The sequence below is a fragment of the Centropristis striata genome, chromosome 3 (assembly GCF_030273125.1).
Source record: "Centropristis striata isolate RG_2023a ecotype Rhode Island chromosome 3, C.striata_1.0, whole genome shotgun sequence".
In the NCBI taxonomy this organism is placed as follows: domain Eukaryota; kingdom Metazoa; phylum Chordata; class Actinopteri; order Perciformes; family Serranidae; genus Centropristis; species Centropristis striata.
In genome coordinates, this window is record NC_081519.1 from 7,773,791 (window position 1) to 7,800,296 (window position 26,506).

The following is a 26,506-nucleotide window of genomic DNA, read 5'->3' on the forward strand; positions in this document are numbered from 1 at the left end:
TTTTACGGTGCATTTTGTCACACAAAGGAATGCACCGTAACTCATTAGTTTGGGTTTTGCTGCCTCACTTATTCTATTTGGAACAGCAGCTTATGGTGATTGACTGTCTAACATTAATTTACATTACAACATCAATAATAGCTTAGCATTATACTACTGATACAGCTAAAGGCTAATCCTTCTATTAGCATTTAGCTATATCAGTAGGAACTAAAAAAAATGACTTGTTTCTTGAAGTGTTGATCACACTGTGCTAAATCTGCAGTGTCATGCAGTTTCATGTTGATGCAATTATTTACTTATTTATTATATATGTACCAAACTACACCCACCAGCCATATCACAGCATAGACCCTTTTGCTAACCCTAAACCAACATTGTGATAGCATCCTACTCGGCTGTAACGTTAGCTAGCTAGATGAGTTAGCCATATAAAAACTATTCAGTGTAATTTTGTAGCAAGAAAAATAATTCCTACATGAAACTGCTCTCAACAAGGTCCTTGGTTTATCTTGAGTGACCGGGACGTGTTTTCTGGATATTGGACATTGCTGTTGAGTTTTTCAAATGTATTTTTTGTCACTTTGAATACCACGGACAAGGGCCATCTAGAAGGCTGTCATCTTGACAGCTGATAACTCAACTGGCACCAAAATAATGAACTTTGATTTTAAAAAAAGTACAAGTAAAAAAAAGGGGTGATGGATCCCTGTAATATTAACAGATTTTGGGTTGCCATGTTGTAAAAAAAAATAATTTTATTAAAGGCCCATAATGGAAGAAAATACACTATTAATAAAACAACTAGTTACAAAAGATGCCTAATTAGAAGGTGGCGCCATTATTGCTATATCTTAACAATATCTGATGGAAGAACATTTCAGTCAATAACTTCAGTCTGGAAAGGATGATAATATATTCAAGGTCAGCCTAATATATGAAATAATTTATTTCTTACATTGTTTAATAAAACAGCAAATATTATTTTTTGCAAACTGGATATAAACTTTTATACAACTTGACATGCCAGTTAATTTGACACTGTGGATAGTAGCAGTTCTACAATAGTGGTTGTGAAATAAAAGCATTTATGGACATAACAGATTTTACATCCTTGAATTATTAATGTGAATTTATCGCAGGTATCAGCGTTTCTTTTTAAACAGTTCATTCGACTTCAAGAAAAAGACAAAAAGAGAGAAATGCGTCTAAAAGCACCAGAACAGGATGTGAAACGAACCAGGAGTGACACCGAGTTGAGATACTACATATCTGCACTGTATTTCTGACAACAAAACGGCAGTTATAGAAGATTGATTTCGTCATTAATGAAATGTTGACTCATGCCAGCTAGATGCATCTTAGTGCACATAATAAGGACATGCATGAGCACATAACATTCATGAAAAAAAACCTTTCCCCTCTCAAATATTCTATAGCTTCAACATGAAGGTTACGGCGAATATGATCAGCATTTAAAAGTCATTATTAAGTTACTCTAGTCTTTGTAATTCACGTATCATAAATAATTAGAAAAAGACGATCCAAAGATTACTTGCAAGAAAGTTTTTGGTGACAGCGATGCAGTCGATGATTGGTCATCAACACCAGTAGATTCGGGTGAGATGAGATGATGTCTTTTGTTGCTTGGCAAGCAGAGAATTTCAGTTCTTTTTCACTGTAAACACGTCTGAACACGCTCTGCAGGCTGGATCTTTTCCACGCCTCCTCTAAAAGTGCCACATTTTGTCCTCAAATGCTCCCAACAAGTACAGCGGCCCTCATTCTATTTCGGTCTCTGGATCCTTCAGTGGTGGCGAATGTGTTTGTAACTCAGCTTGGCAGCAGCCACGTCTCCACAAAGTCCCACTGCTTCCACATGATGAACAACAGCAAGGTCAGCAGGACCGTGGCGGCCACCCGGGCTCGGGTCTTCATCAGCGGGGTGATGAAGTTGGCCAAGGTGGAGACGAAGACCAGCAGCACGGCCATCAGCGCCAGGATGACATTGATGAGTTTTCCCAGCAGAGCTCGAGCGTTGGCGTTCTCCACTCCCTCCAACTGGACGACCTGCTGCTGTTGCTGCTGCAGCTCCAACTTAGTGATGCGCGTCAGGCACGACTCCACCGCCTCCTGTAGTACACACAGACATACCACGTTGTGATTAAAAAAAAATTTTTATTTAAAAGATTTTTTCGGCATTATATAGCTTTATTTATAATATAGATACTCGTGGTGAAAGGGGGAGATAAAGGAGAAGACGTGGGAAAGGGCTCCGAGCCAGATTTGAACCCAGGCCGCCCACTTACGAGGAGCCTCTATGGTATAGGCTCTACCAGGTGTGCCACCAGGAACACCCAAACAAATAAAATAAAAAAACCTTTTTGAAAGTCTGTTACAAGACATTCTCAATTTTTTGGGCTTTTCCACAAAGAGTTTTTTTCCCGCGCAAATTTAAAATGTGCATTGAACAGGTGGATAGAAGCACATCTGTTGTGTATTTACTGTTAATTAGGGATAACAAAGATATTCAGTATCATTAAAAAAAACCCACTTATGAAGCAAAGTCTAAGATAAGATAAGATAAGATAAGATATTCCTTTATTGATCCTCCATTGGGGGAATTCAGGTGTTGCAGCTGAGTACAGAGTAAAAACAGATTAAGATTATAAAAATAGAATAATACAAATGAAATAGAATAAAGATAAAAAAAAAAAATAATAGTATAAAATAGAAAATACAAACAAACAAATAAACAAACAAGACCAAACTAAAAAACTAGTAGTGCAAAGGGGGTAAAATGTCAACAGCTATGTATCAGATTGTGACCTGAATGTCTCTTGCTCTCTCATAGGACTGGTAGGCGACTTTTTCCTCCATGCTGGCGAGTTCCTGTTTAAGGTTCGTCATCTCGTTCTGGTGCAGCTCTGTTAAGTCATTCAGCTGTTCTTCAAGTCTTTCATACCTGAATATACAGTAGAAAACACACACGAGAATGCTCAAAATAATGCTATCAGATCATGTAAATTCCAAAGCCTGATTCAAATTATTAGAGCTCAAGCGTCTGTCCAAATAGTTTATTATTACCCATATTATGTTTGTTGTTAGACGGCGACCTCTAGTGGCGGCACTAGTTATGACAGAAGTAAAGGAGGAAGTCAGGTGACGTACTATAAATTTACTTATACTTATGTTAACCCAATTATTGATCTTTTTCTCAATCTAACCAGGTAGTTTTGTTTCACAAAATTAATCACAGGTTTAAACTGTAACCTTTCACAATATTAAATAGAAAGGTCATATACGTAATTTTGAGTGTTATTGGCAAATGACCAATTATTATTATGTTGTTGAGGTATGAGGATTTAAGTTATTTCCCAGTCAAATGGTTGTTTAAATGAAAAACATAATACCAGTCCAACTGGTAATGAACATTTTGTACTGTTTGTCTCATTTTGGACAATTATTTGGTGTTATTTAACAACCAACCTTTTGTCTGTGTGTCAAATATAATATAATTTCATATTCATATCATATCATGTCATTGTTTGTTTGAAAGGCTTGTTATTCTTCAAATGTATTTTTTTCAACCCTTACCCCAACTGTCACCGTTCACAAAGTTAAATAGAAAGGTAATATATGTAATTTTGAGTGTTATTGGCGAACAACCTATTACTATTCTGTTGTTGAGGTTACACATTATTGAGCCACACTTGCTGCACTGTCAGACATGTTCCTTTATTATGAAGAATAGGGGCTTGGTAGTTTTTTAAGTTGATCTGACATTCATCCTGCTGCAGCAAATCCTCTCTAGTGCACCAAATGTGTATTAATCCGCTGCTTAAAATAGTCCACAACAAATTCACTGTTTACTCCTGTTTGAGTAGCATTCACTAAAAACCACAGTGCCCAGATGTGAAAAGAAATTAGTTGGGTTAGGTTTTTTCAATAAGGTTTTTTCAATAAAAAACCCATCTCTTTCTTTTTAAAGATGTATATCTTGAGTAGGAACAAATGTTCTTGGGGCTAAAAGTGACAGTGTGACAGGGTATGGAAGTACTAAGATGTTTTGGTCTTTTCATGGGATTTATTGACAATAACAAATATATCCCATTATGAAGACTGTACTGAATACATCAGGGTACATAAGTGTGACTGACAATGTTTTTTTTTTTATGTGTACCTGTATCTCTCTTCTTGCAGGCACTGTGTCATGTAGGAGTAGTCACTCTGCAGCTGACCCTTCATGTCCTCAATGGCATCCTCCATGTGCGCCTGGCTGGCTTTGATCTCCTGCAGGCCCTCAAGAAGAGAGTCCCAGGAGCTGTGCATGTGATGGTGGTGGTGGTGGTGCCCGTCCAGTCTGGGGCTCCCCATGGTTGGTCCTAACAGTCCCACTCCTCCTCCTGCACCACCAGAATTACTGCCTGCTCCGGAGCCGGACGTGGCGCTGGAGCACTCGTCGTCACTGCCGTACTTTGGGCTGGAGACCAGAGTGGCGCTTCCACTCAGTGCACGAGGTGTCGGGGCGTCCTCAGAGTGGCCCCCGACTCCGTCCTCGAGTGAGTCCTTTAAGTGAGCGATGTTATCCGCACTGCCGAACTTGTTCCTGATCAGACTGGCGAACTCTCTTGGCTTGGAGACCACGGCTGTGTGAGTGAGGGCCGATACTCCACCTTTGACCCCTTCAACTACTCCACCTCCAAAACCACTTATCCCAGCACGAACGTTGGCCCCAACGTCCTTTAATCCCTGCTGCATGTCCCGCAGGACATCCTTAGGCTGCCGGGCCGGTCCATTCTGTAGAGAGGGAAGAGAAATGAGGAAGCAGAGAAGTGGAGGATCTCAAAGGTGGGAGAGATTAGGTTAAGGGAGAGAACTGCAGGAAGATAGATGAGGAAAGCAGGCCCTGTAGAGAATTAGGTGAGACACAGGATGATGCATTGGTTTAGGAGATGAGAATTGTCAGTCTATATTTGGACACAGCTGTCCTCACAAAGATAGTTCAACACTTGTTTGAGTCAGCCACCAGATAATTATTCAAGTAGCCTACAAAAACAGCTGCACACACAGAAATCACATGTTCATGCACAGTTGCTCACCTACCTGTTCTATCTCCTTTAACTTCTTGTGATAGTGCTCTAGTTTTTTGTGCAAGTGTGCGATGGTCTGTGCTGACTTCTGGTTCTTCTTCTCAAACACCTGCTTGATCCTGGACGCCTGCTGTTTGTCTGCGTTGTGGGCCAACTTCAGGTACTCTGCAACGTTGTCGTCACGGGCCTCCTGCTCCACGCGGATCTGCTCGGTGACCTTTAGGATCTTTTGCTGCAGATGCTCTAAGGCAACACGGGTCCGCTGCGGCTCGCCAACTCCAAAACCCTCTGCACCTCCGCAGGCCATGACCCCAGACGCTGCTGCTGCTGATGCCCCCGCCCCGTCCGCACTGATGTTACTGTCAGAGCCTCCATGGCTGGTGGTGGAGGGTAGGCCTAGAGTTGCCACCTCGCTCTTGTCCAGCTGAGGGGACGAGAGGGCAGGCGGGCGTGATCAAGGGTGAGAGCACGAGAAGTACTACAGATGAGCTACGGTTGACATGACTTTACTCAAGTAGAATGATCATCAAAGTACAAAGGAAGATTATTCTGAGTAATAGGCAGAGCAGGGCTGGGCAATATGGAGGAAGTCAAAAATCACTATATTTTTGACAAACTTCCTTGATATCAATATTGTGACGATATTGTAATGTTGACTATTGGTGCTTTTGCAATGAGATTTTTGAGAAATAGTCATCAGAAATTTGGACATTATCACTGTAGATAAAAGCAAATAGAAGAACAGCTAAGTTGAGAAAAATGCATCACTTTACTGAAATGAAGCCATTAAAACCAGAAAAAGACAACACTTATGCTATATTATGATATATTAAAATGTAAGATAATATCTAATATAACGATATTGATATAGTGTTGATACATTGCCCAGCCCCAATGCACAATGAAAGCTCCTGTATTCCCTCCATGGGAAAAGAGGTTAACCTCACACTTAAATGGGATATTATCCATATGATAAAGCCATAACACACAAACTTTGGGTTCATTGCAGATTTTTGGCTTTCTACAAATAGTTAGTCTTTCGGTTATGGCTACATAATTAGCTTCACCTACGAGGTTATGTTTTTGGCTCGGTTTGTCTGTCAGCAGGATAACAGAAAAACAAGTTGCCCGATTTTCATAAAACTTGTGGAAAGTGGAAAGGTGTAGCACAGGCTCATTTAATTTAGGAGAGGATCCCAATCATTATCCAAGGGAGTTCCCATCTAGTTCCCGTCTAGGTTCCTTTAGTGCAAATAATGTAAACATGTTCAATTGTACAATTTTTAATACATTTGTTTCAGTGTGATCCAGAGAGTTTTTTAGGATCAGGTACAGCAGGTCAGCTGATCATGCAAAAATGTGACATTTGCCTGCAGACAAACAAACATGTCAACATACACAAGAATTAAAGTTTAGTAATAATGAAAAATTAACAAATATTCACTTGGGTTTGTATTTGGAAAATCAACAAATGCTGATACACCTAACTTACAAACTGTCAAAAATAACAATCTTCTAATTTTGTACCTATTTTCTCTATAATTATCATCAATAGAGAAGTTGTTTGAGAGACTCTTGAAAATGATCAGGGAATCACAGACTCTTAAAATAAATGTCTGCTAATCAGTCAGTTGTGCCTGTAATTGATTTGGCGGAGGCATCAGAGAGTACACAGAAAGGCCATCATGCATTAATTAGATGATGCATAATTAGTCTGCTTCCTGCTCTGCTCAGCCTCAGATACTCAGCTTGACACAGACAAGTAACTTTAAAACTCCTTTCATTTAAAAGTGCATCAGGTATTTTTAAGCATTTCTAGTTCCTTACAATTGTGGTAAATACATAATTATTTACAATAGTACATTTAATTTAACATTATATAATATATGAGTATGCTATTATTCCACCTTTTCACATTAAATTAGATCTTATTGTGCTTTAAGCAGCCAACATTATGTTTTGTGACAGCATTCTTATTTGTTTCAAAATGTGTCACCTGTTTGAAAGTAGACTTGCCATCCTATAGAGCCTCAATTTCAAGCAGATTCAAGCATTCAAAATAAAAAAAATCCAAGCACTTTTCAAATCTTGAAAACACCTCATTTGTTTTCAAGGATTTCCAGCACCCTTATGAAAACCATGATTGTGACAGTTATGATATGATGACAACATGTAAGCGGTAGTCTATTTAAAATGCTCTATATGAGAGGCTCTTAATGTTTTTTTCAGCCAAGGACCCCTTACAAGATAGAGAATAAACTGAGGACCCCTTCATGTATGTCCCTTAGAATTACTCGACAGGGCCTATTTTTTTACACATATAATTTGAAACGCATTTCAGATCATAAACACATGCATATTCAGAGAAAGTAATTGACTCTTAGCACATACATAGCTTAAATAAAAGGCAGATTCTGATTATTTTTTTTAAAATAATATACATATAAAAAATAAAAATATTTACTATATTAAAATATATAATATATATAATATTAATATTGAATAATACAAAAATGTGTTTAAAAAAGAACAATAATAGGCCTAGTTTTGTATGTAAATATTTTAGACCTAAAATAGTTTGTGAAAATATTTAATAATTGATAAAACTGTAATAATAAGTCTAATAAAATGCAAGCTGTAACAAAATTCGCCAATCATTATTTCTAAATTTAAACCGAATGGGACAGACGCACTTTGAGCGTCACTGCTCTGTCTCTTGTATATCAACGTGTTATGGATCATTCCGTCTGATTGATCCACCAGGGAATCCCCTGTTGTGTATCATATCTATATGTGTATGTTGGCAGATGGTGGGGTAGTTAATGACCCTCTGTCTGACGTCAAAACAGTGTAATCAGACCCCGCAAACACGAGCCCAGCCGTCACTGACACCAAACATCTCATAGCGCTGCTCTAATTTCTGCAGACGGGACGGTGCAAAGGATTTATTTGTATTTTATTTGCGTGACATACAAGCTCCTCGTGCTATTATAAATGAGCCGGAGCGAAGCGAGGCAGGCAGTGTTTGTTTTTTTATGCAGGCAAAGTAGGTTACAATCACGTTGTAATGGAGAGAGAAAAACAGATGACTGCAGTCCCCAGTGGTTAATATTTACATGATCTTGTCACAGAAAGTGAGATGCTCCTGCAGCAGCTAAAGCAATGGCTCACATGAGGAGGAGGGGGTGCAGCAGCGTCCGGCGGTAAATATGGGTGAGAACAAGACAACAAAAAAACAACACGGAGCAGATGCTCTATAATCTAACGGGGATGAATCCGGTGATGGATAATAAAAAAAAAGGCTCCTGGAGGTCGGGAGAGAAGGCTGTGATGAGGATGGAGATGACAGATGTTTATAAAAAAAACACAAAAAAAAAAAAAAAACAACCACCAAGAGGACAGGGGCATGCCCGTGTCTTCTTCACTCTGCAGGAGGACACACTGTGACATGAGAGACGGCCGATGGATGTCAACAAGCGTGGATGCGGAACACATGAGGATGAGACACAAGCAGCACAGCAAAAAATTAAATTAGAAACGTTACCATACTGCTTTAATCCAATTTTTGCAGTGCCATTGCAAGTCTGTGTTCGAGGCCCATCCTCCTCCTCCTGCCCCCTCCTCCTCCTCCACCTCCACCTCCTCCTCCCTCTGTGCTCACCGAGGAGGAGCCCCCCTCCTCAAATATCTGTACCCCCAGCAGCCGTTGTATGGCTGACTATCACCTCACTGGATCCTAACGCTCCATTGTTAATGCCATCGATATCTGCAGCCTCCCTCTCTCTCCCTCTCCCTCTAATGATCTGATCTCTCTCTCTCTCCTTTGTGTCATATGCTCCCTCCGCCTCCCGCTTACCTCTCTCTCTTTCTCTCTTTCGGTCTAAATGCAAAAGCTAGCTGTCCTGCCCTATAATGGATGTGGGAGCTAAGGGACAGATGATGGAGGGAAATGGGCGGGGGGATGGGAGAGCTTAGCGCAGGCGTGCAGGTGCCTCTGTGCCGCTGAGGCCAGAGAGGAGAGAGGGAGAGAGGAGGAGGAGGAGGAGGGAGCACAGCAGGGCCTGCTCCGGCCCCATCATCCCCCTAAACCCTCAATACAAACACATGCACCCAGTGTGTGCGCTGATGTGGGGCTGCAGTGATGTGGTGCCAAAGTACACAGAGTCTGCCTGAGCGCTGACTCACACTCTTAATTTACCTTCTTCACAAAGAGTGGTGTTACAGCAACAACAACAACAGAAGACTGTTTGAGCTCATCAGAGCTGCTTGAAGTTCAATTCAACGTCAAATCCCTCTGTGTGCTGGCCTGTGTGTCTGTGGAGGGATGCCCACTAGAAATAAAAGGTAAACAAGCTGCTGCCATCAGCATCTGAGGAACAAATCTGATATACATTTCAAAGAGGGGGAAAAAAGCTTCAAGGCATAAAATCCAGACACTCGAATGCAGCAGTGGAGGAAGTGTCCAGATGTTTCACTCTGATAAAAGTAGCAATTCTTGAAGTAGTAAAACTTATGTATTCAAGTCATTTTGCACAAGTAGCCTATTATCAGCATAATATACTTCAAGTATCAGAAGTGAAAGCAAACCTTCTTGAGCCCAGAGTTGGTTAGTGAAGGATTACATGTAATCAGGATTACAGAATCAGATTACAAAACATAAGTAACTTGAATCAGACCGGTTTACAATCTGACAGAACATGCAATTAGGTTATAGTTACGTTGTCATTAAGATTGCTTGATTACATTCTTGATGATGTCTTTAAAATGAAACAATTTTAAAATTATGAAACCTTTTTCATGTTATTAACTTGTGAAAAGTGCAACTGACATACTGGTTTTGTAAGGGTAGTTTTATTTGATCAACTGCAAATGCAGAATATGCATTAAATTATTGCATCACAATATATTAACTGTAATGTAATTGTAATATGCATAGCAATAAATTGATTTTGTCCACTTTGTAGCCACTTTGAGATAAATAAAACATATAAATAATATATAAATAAATTATAGTTGTGGAACTCAAATTTTTGAAGCTGTTTCTATTTTTTTCAATAATAATTTCCAATGTTTTCAGTTAAAGAAATTCAAAAGGAGTTAAAAAATATTCCGATTAGATTACTAATTAGATTAGACCCCCCCCCCCCCCCCCACACACACACACACACACACATGAAGAAGGCTCAAACAAAGTAAAGACAAATAAGGCAAAAACATTAACAAGAAGTTTCATTTGAACATTTTATTGGCATTTGGAATTTTCATAATAGTTACACAAAAACTAAATTAACAAAAGGCATAATGTTTCACAATAAATAAATCTTCTCATTTGTAGCTTTTAACATACAACAATATGTAGGACCTGTGCGCAAGCATCTACAAACAGAAGTGCACTCGTTGTTTGGGGTAATGCGGTTATTTGCTTAGCTTCGTATCTGCAGCGGCGGACATCTCTAAGCTGTCAGTTGGTAAGGATTAGCATTACAGTGACCTTGTCTGACACCCAATCAGATTAACCGTAGCAGCAGGATTTTGCCAACATAGACAAAAATAAGTGTCAAGAAAAAGCGTTTGTTTTGAGGCAGGTTATAACACACTGTTGGTCATAATTGCACTAAGTGTCCAAATGGAAAAATAAAAAGAACTTTAGCTTTAGCTTAGTTAACAATACGTTTGAGAACACTTTCTCCTGATTGTCCTTAATGGAGCTTCAAAAACCGAAAACAAATACCGTAAAGGCACTTGATGCTGGATGATTTGGATACACCCCCTATAAGATGTATGTGCAATACTGCAGTGTTTTTTTTAAATTTGTGCTACTAACAGTGCTGTATTAAACTCTATAGATAAATCTCTGATATATATCTAAATAAAAGTATTTTAGTGTTCCAAAGACATGCAGCTACACTCCTAAGATACAACGTGTGGTGCTGTACACATGTCAGAGTCTGGGCAGGGCACTTGTGGAGATTTGCTTTGAAAATCAATCGATATAAAGCAAAGGAAACTGAAGAGGACATGATGGCACTTCTGTCGTTAAAAATCTAAAGCAAAAGGATTGCATGTACAGGATATCAAAACTCTTCAAGCATATTCCTATGAGTACATGATGGTACAAAAACAGACTGTACGTCTGCATATATATAAAGTATAAAACACTCAAATAACTCCGAGCCCTCATGATTCACATACAAAAAAAATACATTGTAGAAAAAACAATAGTGGATTTGAACAAAAGGAGCCAAAGGGCTTCATGCATTCTCTACCAATATCTGCAGCTTTTTCACAGCCGCTCCATAACGGTTATAGCCGACATGTGTTTCAAGTGTATACAGTAATGTATTCATTCATCATACTTTCATACTGTAAGAGGTACAGAGTTGCATTTTCAGCCATGTGGAATGTACAGTAGGAAATGTCAGTCAACACTTTGGCATCCTCATGATCCAAATGAGTATAAATCCACTGATTTTGAGAGATTACTGTTAATCTTCTCTGCTCAAATGTCCCCTTCTTACCACTGGGAAAAACACCAACCCCCTCAGAGTGAGTACAGTACCCTAATTAACCTGATAGTTTTTAAAATGATGTGTAGCAGAGGTCCCTTGTCTAGGTCCAGGACCTCCCGGTGAGTGACTGTGCAGCGTCTGTGCAGAGCGTTGAGTTCCTGAGAGGAGTACTGTTCGTGTGGTTCTCTGAGGATGTTGGCACCTTTGCGGGAAACGACTCCGAAAATCACTCGCCGGATTTGCGGGGCATCCAAACAACTCTTTTTTTAGCCTGATAGAAATCTGTTGGGATAAAGGACAGGAAATTCAGCTCGTGCAAATCCAAAATAAAATCACAACTCTGCTAATTCACACCTAGAATATTTAAATATGTACCTGTAATTAGGGCAGTAACAACACATTGATCCTGACTGATGCATTGATTTAATATTCAACGATTGAAAGTGAAAATTTAGGTACATAACATGTTCTCTAAGATATGCCTTTATTTTGAAAATCCAGCTTTTGCTTTTAATAAAACAAAATAACTGCTTTTTGTTTAAATGTCTGCAGTACCTTAGAAATAAGTTCAAACAGTTGGTTGAACCTAAGGCCTGCCTCTGAATGGGCAGACAGCCAATCATAGATAAGGATAAGTGGGTGGCACCTAAGGTGGCCAATCAGATTTCAGGGTTGGCCCGCGCCACCCCTGTACACGCCCTTATATCATTAACAGGACCCTGAATTCAATCCAAATTTTATCGTGGCTATGATATCAGCTGATACCCTATTGTTATCCAACGAATCAGTTTATTGTATTGTGATGAAACTTGAGATTTACCTGTAAGGTTTGTCTGCTTCCTCTTCAGCCCAGTGTTCTCTCTCTTCGCTGGTGTTTTCTCCAGGTTCTCCTTGTTGAGTGGGTATCTCTCTGGCGAACTCGGGATGTTCTCCTTCCCACTCTGTGGCGACCCCACCCTTCCTTCTCTCTTGGGCTTCACTGCTCCCTCTGCTGCCCTCTGACGTCCTGCACGTCTCACACCCAGCATGCAGGACCTGTAGAGCAGCGGCACCTTGGTCCCCGGGATGTCCTCCCACTGGAAATCGCTGCTTTCCAGAGGTTTGTCCGAGAAGAAGTCAAAGCCCCATCGCTGGCTGGCCTCGTCCAGGTCTCTCCTCAGGGCGGCCTGGTACTCCGCCTGCAGCTGCTCTCTGTCCACTGGGCCGAACAGGTTTCGTCGGGCAGGACCGTTCCCAAGGGTGCTCAGGATCCGCTTGTGAGTGGCCATATCTCTACACTGCAGGAAACACAGAAAACACCACGGGTTAGTTGTATATCACCAGTTAGCAGAAGATCATCATCATACATCATAATACATGGGTTACAATTCAATATACCGCGATACATGTAGGATAAAGAATGAACCGTCATATGCAGAAAATCTGAGAAAGAGACATCCGAGCACTACTTTCTGTGCAATCTGTCTTTGCATATAAACTATTATTAAAAATAAAAAATGTTTTAGAGAAACGAGGCAGCATCACAAAACATACACATCACAACACCCCTCATTCAAAAACAAATTTATAATTAAATCCACTAATGGCTGCAGCTCTAATTCCCAGACACAGATGCATTGATTCCTCCCAGTGAACAAAAAGCTTAATTTTGACAAAAATCTAATCATAAAATTAGAAGGAAAAAAAAATACAATCTATGCCTAAATTTCACCTCAGGCTCAGCAAAACATAAAACACAAGTTATTTAAAGGCAACTGCCTAAACATATAAATTAGTCTTACCATGTCTCTAACAGGTTAAAGTGTCCTCAGTGTGAACTACAGAGCATCTCAGACTGGAGTTACTGGGCAGCTCTTTATAAGAACAGCAGCAGCCAGTGACTCATTGAGCCCTCCAGTGTGAGACACTGGTACATGCCTGGACATAATCTGAGACAGACATGTAAGGGCAAGTCCTCAGCAGGGCCTGTGATCACTGCAGGCACACAGAGGCACCACTAGATGGCACTGTGACACTTTCAGTAAAGAGTCAAGCTACATTACTCACTGAGAAGGCTCATTGAATATGTTAAATTAATGATTCTTACTATTAAATCAATGCTTTCCACTTCTGTGTATTTACACAGCACTCATATATACAACATATTTCATTTATAAAGGTTGAATGGCCATGGTACTTTCCTGTAAGAGCTATGGGAAGGAATCAGCTGTGTCTCAGAGGAATAATAAGTCATTATAGTCTTCCGGGAAGGGCTGGGCAGGATTCCCATTTCAGAGAACAATCAAGAGAAACCCGTCCCAGCCCACCCTAATTATCTAGATAAAGCCCAGCAGGAGAGGAGAGGTCATTGTAATTAAAATAATAATTATATGAGGCACTAATGAAGTTCACTATCGCGGATTAAATATACATTATCTAAGTACAGAAGCTGCCCCGGTTTTATACGGATGATGGACTGAGATGTATACTCTACATACGCACTGTAACCAACTTTATTAACAGTGAGACACATTCACGTCAGTTTGACTTGATCTGACAGCTAATTTAAAGGCTAACTAACATTTAAACAAAGCATAAAAGCAACTTTTTCTCAAAATGATCCAAATAAAATATATATGAACATGACTATAAGTCTGGTAGAACATGTTCAGTCATGACTTGGCTGCAGCCTGAGGTCATGTGACGGGGCTTTTATCCAGAAACTTCATTCATGTTCAGTTTAACATAAACTAAGAAACAAAACACCAAAATCTAAAATCACAACTTCCCCATTAAACGAAAAAAAAATAAAAAAAATGTTTCATGAAGATTACCACATTAACTGCATTGATTGAAATAAATATTTTCCAAATTTTTGATATAAAAAAGAAAGTTAAAAAAAAAAAAGCTTTTCAATTTAAGGTCAGATGAGGAAGACTCAAATGCATATTTTGTGTGTTCATCATTATGAAATTTTTTGGTGTCTTGAGCTACCCCTGAAGTAGCTCAAGACACCAAAAAATTTCAGGGGTGTCACAATTATCCAAATACACAATTAAATTAGATTTTCCATTTACATTTTTATGGGCTTATTATGAATTGAGAATTCTAGAATTTCCACAAAACTTCTGTTCAAATGTTCAAGAAATCTGTCTCCTGGGGCCCTTAAGGGACTTTTTTCATAAACACTATATTTTTAAGTCATTATAATTTTAAGACGATTTAAATTGCAAGAATGAATATTAGTCTGTTTCACCCAAGGAATTCACTGCTCCCTTCCCCACCCATTGTTACATAACTGTGGACCTGCATGTGTCCTAAGGTCAGGTGAGGTGCCTCCACTGAGAGAAATCTGATTTTAAAAAATATATTTAAAAAAATAAAAATATTTTTTGAATTATTTTTTTTTTAATGTTGGATATAAAATGGGGTGTTGAGAAAATTTTGGGGGGAAAAAATGACCTCCACCCCTCAACCCCCCCCCTTTTTTCCACATCCACCTCACGGGATACGACGTCACAGCTCAGAGAGCCGGAGGAGGCGGAGCGGGGAGGAGTGATTCAAGTCTGTGGCGGGAGAGTCATGCATGTGCTGCGGAGGCACCGGGTGCTTCCCAGCGGAGGAGAGCCGGCCCAGCAGCAGCAAAGACCCTGCCCAGTTTACTACACGGCTCCACGTGAGGCTGGAGCTCGTGTCACCAGTCAGACTGGGCTGTCACTAACTCGATCGACCTCCCTCAACATACACAAATCAGAATAACAATACCAAAGAGTCTGTGTGAGTTTGGAAGTTTTTAAAAAAAAAAATCAAGATTTGACTGTTAAACTGTAAGACCTTGAACACTGACATGTAGATAAAACATATAACATAAGGTCATATGAGAAGAGGAAGCTATAAGTGTATTATAAGCCATAAAAACATATAATTTATTAGATTTAAGATATAAAAAATACAATTTATGGCCATACAAGTAGACTTTGTAGTATATTAGAGGCTATATAGAGTTAGACATTTAGTTAGAGTTGCTTACAACCTAAGAAAACGCAAAATCACGCCAGCAAATGCTACAAAACAACAATTTTTAAGCATTAAATCAGTTATTTTACTTACATTATCAGTCGACTGCAGTCCAGTTCAGTCCAGCTGAAGTCCTTATTTCAAATCTGTTGAACGAAGCTGGTTTGTTTTTCTGCCTCCTTGTTGGGTTTTTTGATGTTGGTGTCAAAAAATACAAGAATCTGCTGTTATTCAGCCCAGCCTATCAAAAAATCAAATGTAACACAGGCGACCGATAGCAGACTGCTCCTTGATGATTTCTCCAAGTATTCTCACAGACGTCGGGTATGGGGCTAAACTTTTATGAACTCCGGGGGGTGGGGACCCTCCTCTCAGTTTCTCGTGCAGGGGTGGGGTCTACTGGCACACACACGTGGAAATAACCCGGTAAACACACGAGCACACGTGAGAACTTGGCTGTGGAGTATGTGGAGAGGAAATACCAGCCCAGGTCAATCCAGCACGGCAGCTCTGTCTGCCCTCACTGCGCATGTCAGGACCAGGACTGGCTAACCGTGCAGTGTCCCGGATGTAGTGCTTTTTTTGTTGCTTTTTTTTTACCTCCTCCCATTTCAGCACAGGCATGTTTTTCAGCTTTAGATCACACAAACAACTTACATCAGGGTAGCAGTGATATAATAATATATAATAATAACAATAATAATAATACATGTTATTTATAGAGCACTTTACAAAGGTACTTTACAGTTAAAAATTGACATGTGTTACTTTATTAAAATTTGAAATACCAAAAATAACAAGTAGAAATAGAAGTATCTTTTGTCATCACAATTTATTTATAGATATCACCTTAACCCAAGATAAATGCATATATAAAAACAAAGGCAATGCCAAAGGATACAGCAAACAATCCCAACAACAACTACTGACACCAACAGACAGATATATATGACATCAGATAAAAATAACAAAACAGGAGCATAGACAGGACAGATCACCCACTTTATGTTGCTTTCTACTTCTACTCCACTACAGTTTGGACATAAATATTGTTCTTTTTACTCCAAGTTTATTTGTTAGTTTCCAGATTTTTAACAAGACCAAATATAAATCAACTTACTAATAATAATATATTAGGCCTATTATAGGTTAAAGGGATACTTCATACCCCAAATTACAATTTATGTATCAATTGCCCATGCCATTTTACCTTGAATTACTAGAAGAAAACACTTTTTCTTGCATATTCATAATAATAACAAATTCTGACACAACTCCTGCAGTATAATCCAAGTCTCATTTATCCAGTCGTATACTGACTACTTCCCCAAACACATTCATTTTCACCATGAATCTTACTGCACTTACACTTTAAACATGTAGTAGCAAGACTAACATGCCGTTTTCTAAGTTACTCCCTATGCTTGTACCTCTGTCTTTTAACATTATAATTCTCTATGGCCTCCACATGGGTACTGTACTCAGAGGTCTGCTCCACCCGGGCCTCTTGTTGTTGCAGCCAGGCTTGTTTATCTCGGCAACAGGTCAGCCAGAAGACAACCCCTCTCGCTTCCCAACCCCAGCAGCCTCGTTCCCAGCGCGTCAACAAGAGCCCTAACTGTAGGACACAGTGCATACAGTGAGTCCTTTGTAGCAGACTGATGGGACAGACAAGAGAAACACGCATCTATAGAACAGCTATATTCAGTGGAGGTATGCACGGTTAGTTCACAGTTAATGAAGTTTTAACACATTGGAAAGATATAATGAGAGCACACTGTTTGTTGCTGAGCAGCAGCTGGGTGACTCTACATTTGTACAGCTGAGTAGACACTTTATTATCTCTCAGCTCAAAGGCAGCTGCACGGTGCAGAGGGTCTGTGTGCAACATCAAATTATCTTTATTCATTATGTTTCATCGTATTCAGGGCTATAGTCTGCACTGTGAAAAGTTTGATGTGATAAATGGCACCAAATGAAGCACAGAGACTATGCATGGCCACTTAGTTAACTATTATTGTGTGGGAAAAGGTCATGAAGGGAGTTCTGCTCTTTGAAACTTAATTACCTGTCACTATGGTCATACAGTATAATGTGTAACTTTAACACTTGACTTTTTGCACCCAAGTTACCTAATGCTTTTTTGAACAAAAGTTTTTGGGCAATTCACATCGGAAACATTGTGGTCTAGCTAAGTAAGAATGGAATAAAGATATTTGTTTTGATATAAACAAATAGAATTGTTTTGATTTTAGCAACGAGCAATGTGCAAAAGTTTCTAAATTTAACATATACAGGATGTAAATAACACAGAACTATCATTATTCCATTATAAGACAATATATAGATACATACATACATGATGTGCAAATAAGAGCTTATACTATTATAGTAATGAAAGCACTTTAACATTCTGTTTCAGACTTGAGCCCAGCATGAAAACAGGAGCAGCTCTCTCATTCATTAAAATGGTGCCAGCCTGGAGGCACATCGAGGTGCCAACGCAGATCATAAAAAATGCAGGTCATCTGGCAAAAAAGGAAAAAACTTTGCTAGACTTTTCCTGCAGCACAATGCGGTCACCTGGCAAGGTGCTGCATTAACCAGTCACATGCATGCATGCACACATTCTGTGTCTCTGTAGTTTACCTTACAAGAGTTGCAGCAAAGAAAAAAAAAGGCTGTTGGGATCGTTATAGAGTTGTAATGTAATAATACTGTGTATTTGGCAACTGAAAAGCTTTCAAATAAAAAAACAATCTGTTAGTCAAACTGGACTTCCTGAATTTAGTTAAATATCTGACTGATGCCTGAAGCATCACACCTCTTCACCAGTGCAGACCCTTTTTTTAACACCGGGCTGATTTCAGTCTATACACTGGCTCAAGTCATGTTGGCATCAGGCTGGTAAACAGGATAGGCTTTAGGTATCACTGCTCCAGGCCAAGAAATAGTCCCACATATCACCACAACATGTTGTTTTTACACTTTGGCTTTGGTACTGATTACACAAATACGAAAATTATTGATTAGTGAGCTATAATGGTGCTAGTTGAACTTTGTTACAGAGCTCTTCTGGCTGTTTCCAAGCTTAATGCTAAGCTACGTTGCGGTCTATTGCCTCATACTTAATGTACAGATATGAGGGTGTGTTGTCCTTCAGCTCATCTAGCTCTCTGCTTTAAAAAAGTGAGCAAGGCCCCAACCACCCAAACCACTGCTTTCCTATGGTACGTGATTTTCGAACATTTTTAAAGTTAAAATATTATCAGCTTTTTAAAGCAAGCTTAGGGAAATGCACAGCTTGTCAATGTCACATTTGGCCTCAGCAGCCAATCAAATCCAGTTTACTGTTTTCTCTTTGATTCCAAAATATTAAGTTATGTTAGAAAATTGTGGAGGAATGTTCAGGTCTTCAAAGGTCTCTTTTTTGTCCGACCAATTGTTCAAACCCCTTAGATATTGATTAGATAATTCCAATTAATTAAAACAGACATAGGCCTATAGAACAAATGAATTTATTGTGGACAAATCTAAAATCAGCTGCACTTTCCTGTTTTACAGAGCAGACATTATGTACTGTGTTCCGTGGGCAGAGTCTCTCGGCAGTACAGTACATTACATAAAAGTGGGTGGAAATACCAGGAGTTTCTCAGTGGATTCCCGCGAGTTTCTTCACTGCGAGACCAATCTCCGTGGATGCCGTGAGTCATCAGTTCTGTGATGTCATCGGCGCTTAAGAGACACGTGGAAAAGCGCGCGGATATTTGAGAAAACTCGCCTTGTGTTATGCCGGTTCACGTGGACTGACAGCGTGAACAGCGAGCCGTGGGTTTGTTAGGGGTGTGACCGAAAAAAACTATTGGGCAGTGGGAGTGGAACTCGTGCCATATATATCTGTGGGAACCAGAAAAGACCCACAGCTGTCCATTAATGTATAACTATAGCCCACTTTGTAACCACAATGAACAATAAAAACTTTATTAAATCGCACCAGACAGCATAAATTACAATGTAACACTATTTAATAAGTATTGTAGGTGAATAGTATCTCAATCTAATTATTGACTAAAGTTCAGGACTAATCCACAGCCCTCAGGAACTTTTTTTAATAAGCTGCACACCGCACACATAAGAGACGTTTTCAGCTGCACAAGGACACCATTATTTAGATGCATTATCGCTTATCTATCCTGGTGAAACGGTGAAAGTCAGTCAGCTGGATTACTCAACACCTTATTCACTATGCACGACAGATAGGAGGGAAATCTGAGGACACACAGGGGTACAAACTTGCAAGGTAACTTTTCTTCACTTCCTTGCATGCGACAACTTACAAACAAGCGGATCAGCCCACTCACATGTACCATGAACCTTAGGAGTCAACGCCATAGGCGTTAATACAAGTCTACTACTATCGCCAATACTCTTTTAGGCAATCTACATTTTGACTTAAAGCTTTAGATTGTATGATATGGAGCCTCCAATATATCAGTGAAATGTCAAATGAAATATCTCCATCAGCCACTTTACTGTATAAAGCATTTTAACATGACTAGATTCACACTACATGCATTTATGCAAAATACCTAAAACCTTTCCAACTTCACTTTAATTCATTTTTGACTGTTTGAAATGCAAACACATTTTTTAGTTTATCCATCTTATTTGTGTAGCCAACATCTATACCCCAGATTATAATACAGGATATAAAATGCAACTGCAGATATTGAAATTTTAAGATGACTGACTCAAAAATCCCAATTTGTCATTTATTTTGGTAAGTACTCCAATTTGTCACCTTTTCGTAAAGTATATCAAATGGTAAAATCTCAACAGCACCACAAAGTGACATTCATATTGATCACTCAGAAAAAAAACTAGTGAAAAACTTAGCAGACTTTTAACAAATAGAAACTAGCATACAATATGGAAAACAGTGCAACTCAAACCAAACAAATTGTAGCCTACACCATTGGGAAACAAAGTAATCCACTACTCATTTCATGTTGAAGTGACTGATATGGACCAGGACTACCCTTTAGCTCCTTGTCTGACACTGTAGGAGTGCCCTCTTGTGGAAAATTAAATATATCTCCTCAAAGGCAAGAGAGGAAATAAAAGGAATACAAACTGCAGCTGTTTTGTAATCAACCGGTATCTTTAATGAGAGACCATATCACATTGTATCAAACAAAAGAAAAATAATGGAAACTTTATAGACAAAAACCAGCCATGTTCTTTGCACATTTTCTCTAAATCAATGCCATAGTTTTTTGCATTTTTGAACGCTGGGGGTGTGTTTATTACAAACAACCAACCATTAACAGATGGGAACCTTCAGTGTGAAGTAAGAAAGTAGCGCATAGAAAATCAGTTGGCTTTACAGACAATCAAAAAGGAGGGACTCTCTTTTAAATAATCCCAAACCTTACTTCAAAATAAAAAATGCTGGCGTTGAAAAATAACTACTCACACTATGTCAAACTACACAATACATTCATTGACAAAAAACAAAACTCTCAGGAGATTAACTGGTGAACTGGAATGCTGGGTAGCACAACTGTTTCAGGACTGACAAGAAGGACTGAGGTGAGGCGTAACACCTGTACACACCCACATAATGTATGTGAAAATGAGCTTAACAAGTAAAGGGGAAGGACACTAAAATGCTTGATTGTTTAAAAAACCCAACACAAAAATGGCCACACGGCCACATTGACTTCAATCGTTTCAAACGGCCTGTACAACCGTTTATCTTCTGCTCCCTTTAAATCTGACAGTCTACTTTCTGTCGTTAGACCTGGAGCGGCTGTGGAAGAGAGGGAAAAACAAAAAGAAATGTTAAAATCCAGTAAGAATTACTGATCAAACTTTAACAACCTCAGCAGCAACACACTCACAAACAAGACACTTTGGTTTGTATGCTGATAAGACATGCATGATTGTTATTCTCAACGGTGCAATGTCCTCAAGAGAAAGAACAACAATATCTACAGTAGGCTGAAAAGGCAAATCTCTTCAGTACACTTCATGTTAAACTGTCAAATATCTGTTAGGACACAAGACGGAAATTATCAAAAGATATCCGTACCTCCTCGATCGTGAGAAGGACCTGGAAGGTTTGTGGTTCCTGTCCCTGGAGAGGGACCTCTCCCTCCTCCTGTCTCTGGAGAAAGACCTGCAGGAGCCAAACCATCCCATTAAGTAAACACTTCATGTTTTCTACTCACTAATCACGTCAGTCACAACTATTAGGGTTGGGCTGCAGTTCCATCAGGCAAAGAACCCCAATGCAATGCATATTTTGAGCTGACCAACTTCATAGTTTTGAACTACCAGTATTTGGATCAAGTAGTAACAAAACTAGATTAAAAAATTACATAGGTGAGCTTTACTGACTTGCAAATGTCAAACCTAATGTTTCAATTTGATAATTGACACAATTTAATGCAGAAATCATTAATATATATGCAAGATTCTTCTGGCCTTCTTTATAGAATATGTTAATATAAAATATCTTAAGAGAATATAACAGGATATAATATGTACAGTGAAATATAATTATAAAAATTTATGTAAGATTCAAGTTTGAAAGTTGACAAACCTGCTTCGACTGCGGCTGAAGCTCCTCCTGCGTGGAGATCTGCAGTGGGAGAATACAAATGTGTTAAGAACAAACACAGATGTGCCTATCCCCCGTAGAGCTCCACACTATTCCAATCCTTTTCTTAAATGGGCCTCCTTCAACACAGCCCTTTGTCTATCTCAGTAACTCAAAATTAAAGATTTGCGTGTTTGTTTTTTCCAGGAACACAATTATGTCAATCAGAATGTAACTCACTGGCAAAGGACCTAGTGCATAAAGATGGCAGGGGCTTGCAATTGATATCTCACCTATCCCACAGTGCATTTTAAATAAAAATCAGTGTGAATCAAAAGCTCCTAACGAACAAAAAAAAGACATTGTTGATGATGTCTCAAGTAAGATAACTAGCAACAAATTTCTTCTATCAGAAGTTTTAACGCCGCACTGTGGACTGGCCATAGTGCGCAGATAAAAAGACACACACAGAGGCCACCATCTGTATGAAACCGGTCCAGTGCACTTAAAGAGAACATAGTAACAAAAACAATTTACTGGTCAGTGGAAATACGTCTTGAGAAGCAACCAGTCTAAGATCTGCTAAACCCCACCATACAGCACAAACAAAAAACTTTTTATATTGACTGGGGGGTTGAGGAGATTTTGGATATGTGTGACTTCATAATTCTGCTCAGAGCCCCAAGACATACCAGATGTCTGTCTATAATCGAAATCTATGGAAATGTGAAGTTCCAGGTTTTATGATTCAAATAGTTAAAAAGAAAGAAAAAAAAAGAACAACCTTTTTAAACCAGCTCTCTTCACTTTCAAAACTGTTATCAGCAGTGTACTGAATGAAGCAGGAAAACTTACTAGTATTTTTGGTTTTCAACAAGCTAGATATGACGAAAGGGAGGCAGACTGTCGGCCGGGTAGGTAGAATTGGCTGAATAGGACTGGCCAGATGCTGCAAGGTGATTAGGTGGCAGGCAGATGGGGGCTGGCTGTGGCTTTTTTCCTGCTTTAATTGGTTAGCCGAAGGCTGCTGTTGGAAGGTTGTAGACATTTGGGAACGTAATACGCTGATTGGTCGGGAATGTGAGGTGGGCCGCTGCCGTTTGGATTAAGGTTGAAGGAGGAGGAGGTTGAGAACGGCATGCTGAGGAACCAATGGGTTGGTGCAACTTGACGGCTGGCCATGCCTGGGTCATGTGACAGCACCAGCCAAGCTGATTGGTGCACGATGGTCAGCAGTCACATGATGCTGAAAGAGGACTAGTTGATTGACTCAGAGGGTGGTGAGAGGAGGCATGGTGACGGCTCTGCAACGGGTTTCATTCTTATTAATATAGATGAAAAATAAAAAGCATCCTCAAACAAAAGGAAGAAAAATGCATCACATTTGGCACTTTTATCCCCCCAAATTTACCTTTTCTGACACAAGAATTGCCTAATCCTATTTCAAAGACCTATTTTGCCCTTTTAAAGCAGTTAACATGCACTATTTTTTTGGAGCGTGCACAAAATAATGCACAAAGAAGCATTAGTGCCTAAAGCAGACAAAGTTCTGCAGGCCAGATTTTTTTTAGATACATTTTGTAGAAAGACTTCCCTACACAACCTCGTATAATGTCCTATTCTATTATTTGGTTATGAATGTCTGTCTATCTGTTCGCCTCCCTACATAAAATGACCAATAATATCAATGAAGATGAAACTATCACAAATGTATAATCAGCAGAAAAGATTACAAACACTAGAAATGCCCCGACTGAAAAACATAAGCAATTACCAGGAAATATACTGTGGGTAAGAGAGTGGAATCAGTAAGTGACAGAATGATTTAAGTACAAGACAGACCATATGCGGCCTTTGTTGGACACTGTCAAAAAACAACATGGGTCACCTTCGCCTGGGTGGTGGGCTGCGACGCCTGTAGTCATCACGGTCTCGAGGGCGTCTGCTCCATGGAGGGGGAGCACCACGGGTGCGACTGCGTTTCTCACCATTGGACAACTCTACTCGCACCCGGCAACCACACAATGTCCTATGAAACAACCAGCCATCATTAATCCACTGCAACTGTATCAAGATTAATTCTGTGTCTTCAATTATGGCCACTGAATCTTAAAATTAGTTTAAATCCCTGCCTACCTTCCATCAAGTTCACGCACTGCATCAGTTGCATCTCTGGGATCTTCAAATTCTACAAAGGCGAAGCCAGGAGGGTTCCTGGCAACCCAAACACTACGGAGAGGACCATAGTAGCCAAATGACCTCTCTAACTCTGTCTTGTTTCCATTATTGCCCAGATTTCCAACATAGACCTTGCAGTCTAGAGGACAGTCCCGATGCATGACTGGATCTGAAAAATAATGAGAAATTGGTTATTAAAGCAGCACACTGATTAGAATTAAGGAACTTGCATATCATTTAAAACAAAACCATGCTCAAAGCTTGGTGCTGTCCCGTTACATCTTTATACAGCCATAGTTCCCAGCCTGGTGAAACAAAGACCGCTGTCCTCCTGTATCACACAGGGCCATAACAAGGGCCTGCACACATGTAACCCAACACAAAACACGGCCGTTCAATGTTATCCTAATGGGGCTTGAATGTTATACTAATAGGGCTTGAACCAGTAGATTAAACTAAATTACTAGTGTGAAAAACCAACATTTGCATGCATTTGAACGCATCTCCGCACCGTTATCAGGCGATGCGACAGTCTGCTTTCTCCGACACATCCTTTAGATTAACTTTACTCCAACGTTTGCAGCGAAAGCATTTGTTGACTTAATGTGACGAGGATATCACACTATATCAACCTGAGAACCACGTCTATAACACGGTCTATAACATGTTTGAACACGTTAAGAAGCTCGGCCTAGAGTCCAGCGTTACGCTAACACCTAGCATAAATATTATTCATGCTAGCGTTACATGAGCCAAGACTGACCCCTACATAAGATAAAGTATGTTAACATTAGATTTAAATATACAGCTAAACTTACACCATCACTTATGTTTCACATTTTAATTACGATGTTTCACATTTGACGCTGGTTCGAGGATTGGAAGCTAATGCTAGCTAATGCTAGCTAATGCTAATGGCTATTGACCAGCAGCTAAAATGGCTGTCTGTCGCGTCTCAGAGGCCTGGTGCTAAAGCAGCCAAAGGACCCAAACACAAACTTTACATTAAACTGTTTATGGCCAAACAATTATTCGACAGAAACGCTGCATTCTTAAAGAGGTTCAGCATGACACGCATTAAAAAATATTGTTCAAGCTTTACCGTTTTCGTTGCAAATCACAGCTCCGACTCCGCGCTTCTCTGCCTGCTTCTCTCCGTGTCGATGGAAAATGGCGTGACGGAAAATCATGTTACGTTTGTTAAGGTGAGCAGGGTGGGCGGGGCGAGTGAGTATTGTGGGATAACAGACTCTTAATCTCAATATATCTATCAAAAAACACAGTTCCAGCGCATTGTTGATATCGTAAAGGCCTTATATCATTCAGTGAGATGCATTTAAAAATATTTAATTATGTTAGGCAGGAATGCACACTTTACAGATGCAATACCTCATTTGTCCACAAGTGGGAGTTCAGTTGATTGTGGCGCTGTTTCCACTTGTTTTTTTGTTTTGTTTTTTGCCTAGGGACAATAATAAATGAATAAATACATACATACCATACATAAATGATGTCACACTGTTAAAATAATCGCCTAAGTCATTTTTTGTCAAAATTGATCATGTGTTTTACCCCTTTAAGATAATGACCTATTTCAGGTGTGTGACTTAACCAGATTTATTATGCCTAAATCAAAATAAAATGTGACTTAGGCAATTTTTTGAACATGCCTTTGTGATTTAAGCAAGATATGGTAACACTTTATTTTGAAGGTGTCATGTGACAAGTTACATGAGCATTATCATTTCATGTTTATGACAGGCATGTGTGACTCTTATGTAGACACCTTCAAAATAGTGTTACCAGATCTTGCTTAAGTCACATAATATTTCTCTTAAGTTACATAATGTACACACACTGTTATTACTATGCCAATAGCCATCCTTTGTTACATCCTTTTTGAGTGAAATGATCAATAAATGTCATATGTTACACTTTTGGTGAAGTTTTTTGTGTTTCCTACAAAACTTGAAAAAATGAGTTAGGCGATTATTTTAACAGGGTGACGATATGCAATGTATACTCTGTAGATCAAAATACAGCATGTAATTTCCCATTCAACTTTATTATGCTGTTTCCATCTAGTCTAATCTGAATGTGTTAGATATATTATTTGCTCTTTATGT

At 39.4% G+C, this 26,506-nt stretch overlaps 4 protein-coding genes across 5 annotated transcripts in view; all 4 read right to left on the reverse strand.

Annotated features, from left to right (window-relative positions):
* Positions 1-925: 925 nt before the first annotated feature.
* On the reverse strand, positions 926-8,899 carry tmcc2 (transmembrane and coiled-coil domain family 2). The gene is made up of 5 exons (XM_059328634.1): positions 8,638-8,899; positions 5,107-5,517; positions 4,184-4,800; positions 2,830-2,965; positions 926-2,133 (listed from the first exon to the last, which is right to left on the reverse strand). Exons 1-5 carry the CDS (start codon positions 8,638-8,640, stop codon positions 1,834-1,836), a joined length of 1,467 nt encoding a protein of 488 aa, XP_059184617.1. The 5' UTR covers positions 8,641-8,899; the 3' UTR covers positions 926-1,833.
* Positions 8,897-26,506, reverse strand: part of eps8l3a (EPS8-like 3a) — a 188,079-nt gene continuing 170,469 nt past the window's right edge. The window contains exon 21 of the mRNA XM_059328629.1: positions 8,897-8,906. The gene's annotated coding sequence lies outside the window, so the exon portion shown is untranslated. The remainder of the gene's footprint in view (positions 8,907-26,506) is intronic.
* On the reverse strand, positions 11,645-16,068 carry cdkn1a (cyclin dependent kinase inhibitor 1A). Of its 2 annotated transcripts, XM_059328638.1 has the most exons (3): positions 15,692-16,068; positions 12,423-12,879; positions 11,645-11,884 (listed from the first exon to the last, which is right to left on the reverse strand). In XM_059328638.1, the coding sequence occupies exons 2-3, from the start codon at positions 12,868-12,870 to the stop codon at positions 11,829-11,831; spliced, it is 504 nt and encodes a 167-aa protein (XP_059184621.1). In that variant the 5' UTR covers positions 12,871-12,879; positions 15,692-16,068; the 3' UTR covers positions 11,645-11,828. The 2 variants fall into 2 exon arrangements, with proteins under 2 accessions (XP_059184621.1, XP_059184622.1); XM_059328639.1 differs by lacking the exon at positions 15,692-16,068 and having other exon boundaries at positions 12,423-12,887.
* On the reverse strand, positions 20,739-25,595 carry srsf3b (serine and arginine rich splicing factor 3b). The gene is made up of 6 exons (XM_059328637.1): positions 25,483-25,595; positions 24,339-24,549; positions 24,091-24,231; positions 22,206-22,244; positions 21,693-21,779; positions 20,739-21,410 (listed from the first exon to the last, which is right to left on the reverse strand). Exons 1-6 carry the CDS (start codon positions 25,568-25,570, stop codon positions 21,383-21,385), a joined length of 594 nt encoding a protein of 197 aa, XP_059184620.1. The 5' UTR covers positions 25,571-25,595; the 3' UTR covers positions 20,739-21,382.

Excerpts from the sequence above, each read along its gene's own strand:
- srsf3b (XM_059328637.1), bottom strand. The coding sequence starts at position 25,570 with ATGATTTTCCGTCACGCCATTTTCCATCGACACGGAGAGAAGCAGGCA. Across the intron at positions 24,550-25,482 it reads TGTGATTTGCAACGAAAACG|ATCCAGTCATGCATCGGGAC; the intron begins GTAAAGCTTGAA and ends ATTATTTTTCAG. Across the intron at positions 24,232-24,338 it reads GTGCGTGAACTTGATGGAAG|GACATTGTGTGGTTGCCGGG; the intron begins GTAGGCAGGGAT and ends GTTGTTTCATAG.
- cdkn1a (XM_059328638.1), bottom strand. The coding sequence starts at position 12,870 with ATGGCCACTCACAAGCGGATCCTGAGCACCCTTGGGAACGGTCCTGCC. Across the intron at positions 11,885-12,422 it reads GAAGCAGACAAACCTTACAG|ATTTCTATCAGGCTAAAAAA; the intron begins GTAAATCTCAAG and ends TTATCCCAACAG.
- tmcc2 (XM_059328634.1), bottom strand. Across the intron at positions 4,801-5,106 it reads AGTTAAAGGAGATAGAACAG|AATGGACCGGCCCGGCAGCC; the intron begins GTAGGTGAGCAA and ends CCCTCTCTACAG. Across the intron at positions 2,966-4,183 it reads CTGCAAGAAGAGAGATACAG|GTATGAAAGACTTGAAGAAC; the intron begins GTACACATAAAA and ends CTGTATATTCAG.